The 1,176-nt window shown below is 38.4% G+C and overlaps 1 protein-coding gene across 1 annotated transcript in view; it reads left to right on the top strand.

The window, feature by feature from the left end:
• The first annotated feature begins 6 nt into the window (after nucleotides 1-6).
• LOC103523454 overlaps nucleotides 7-1,176 on the top strand; it is a 10,299-nt gene continuing 9,129 nt past the window's right edge. The window contains exon 1 of the mRNA XM_008488495.3: nucleotides 7-143. Within this exon, the coding sequence (XP_008486717.2) occupies nucleotides 44-143 (100 nt within the window). The 5' untranslated portion in view covers nucleotides 7-43. The remainder of the gene's footprint in view (nucleotides 144-1,176) is intronic.

Genomic DNA, 1,176 nt, shown 5'->3' with positions numbered 1-1,176 from the left:
GAGCTTTGCACATGACGCTCAAATTCTGGAGAAACTCCGTGACATGAAGTCGGAAATGAGTTCCATCAACACGGGCCTAGCCGCTTTCCGTAGTCCCCCGCCTAACCTGCCGCAGAGTATGACTAGTACCCCGTCTCGACTAGGTAAGTATATAAGTGTAAGTAGTGTTTTATTTAGATTTTCAGCTTAGAACAAGTTGTTCCATTACTAAAACGTAGACCTTCACTTCGTTCGGTCAATTATTCCTGCATATCGAGGTCTGGAACTTGTTCGCGTATCATGGGAAGCAAATTCACAATTCACAGCACATCAATATCTGTCAAACTCTCATGAAAGTCAATGGTCACCACCTTCGTGTTGCAAGAAAAAAGTTGATTTTTTTTTTTAGTTTAGGCGTTCAAACGCAATTTTATTAATGATAATAACAAATACATTGCAATTACATGAACAAAGGTATATAAAGATAATAAGAATTATTTACATAAACGTATAATATGTAATAAATGCGTGTCATTCCTGTCTTAATACACTACGCTAAATTTTATGACCCAACTTGGACTCGAACCATCAACCTGTATATTCAGAGTCCACCACTACATCATTGAGGAACGGCTTTCTTTTCCTGTCCTTCGCACTTTGATTTCGGGATGATAAAACCTCCGGTCAGAGTTTCCTCTATCAAACCTCGTCAGAAACAATGTTCTTCTTTTACTGCACCTTTTTCTTGGGGTCACGCTTCAAAAATAATAATACATAATCTTATATTATAAGAACAAGATCCATTCACATTTCATAGTTCACACACTGATCGCTCTATCTCGAGAACCACAACACCTAGAAAGCTGAAATTTGGTAGGAATATTCCTTTTATGGTCTAGGTGTGCAATAAGAAAGGATTTTGCGAAAATCTAAACCGATCCTGAGATAGGTATGATCAATTTTTCATCGCTAAAATCTCCATAAGAAATACACAGAAAGCAGAGTCTGCGGGAGAGAAAACTTTTCCTCGCTCGCCTAAATTTGAGTTTCGTTTATGTTTTTAGTTTGATAAAAATACAAGTTCGGCCATGCCTTTTCCACAAGCTTGGCCATGCCTCGGGATGAACTAGCGGGATTCCGGAGCGAAGCGACGGAATTCAGCTAGTAATATAATATGAGTGGGAATCTTCTTATATT

Source organism: Diaphorina citri, unplaced genomic scaffold (assembly GCF_000475195.1).
Source record: "Diaphorina citri unplaced genomic scaffold, Diaci psyllid genome assembly version 1.1 scaffold23608, whole genome shotgun sequence".
NCBI classification, from domain to species: domain Eukaryota; kingdom Metazoa; phylum Arthropoda; class Insecta; order Hemiptera; family Psyllidae; genus Diaphorina; species Diaphorina citri.
The sequence above is the reverse complement of the archived record's forward strand: the minus strand, read 5'-3'. Positions and strand labels throughout refer to the sequence as shown.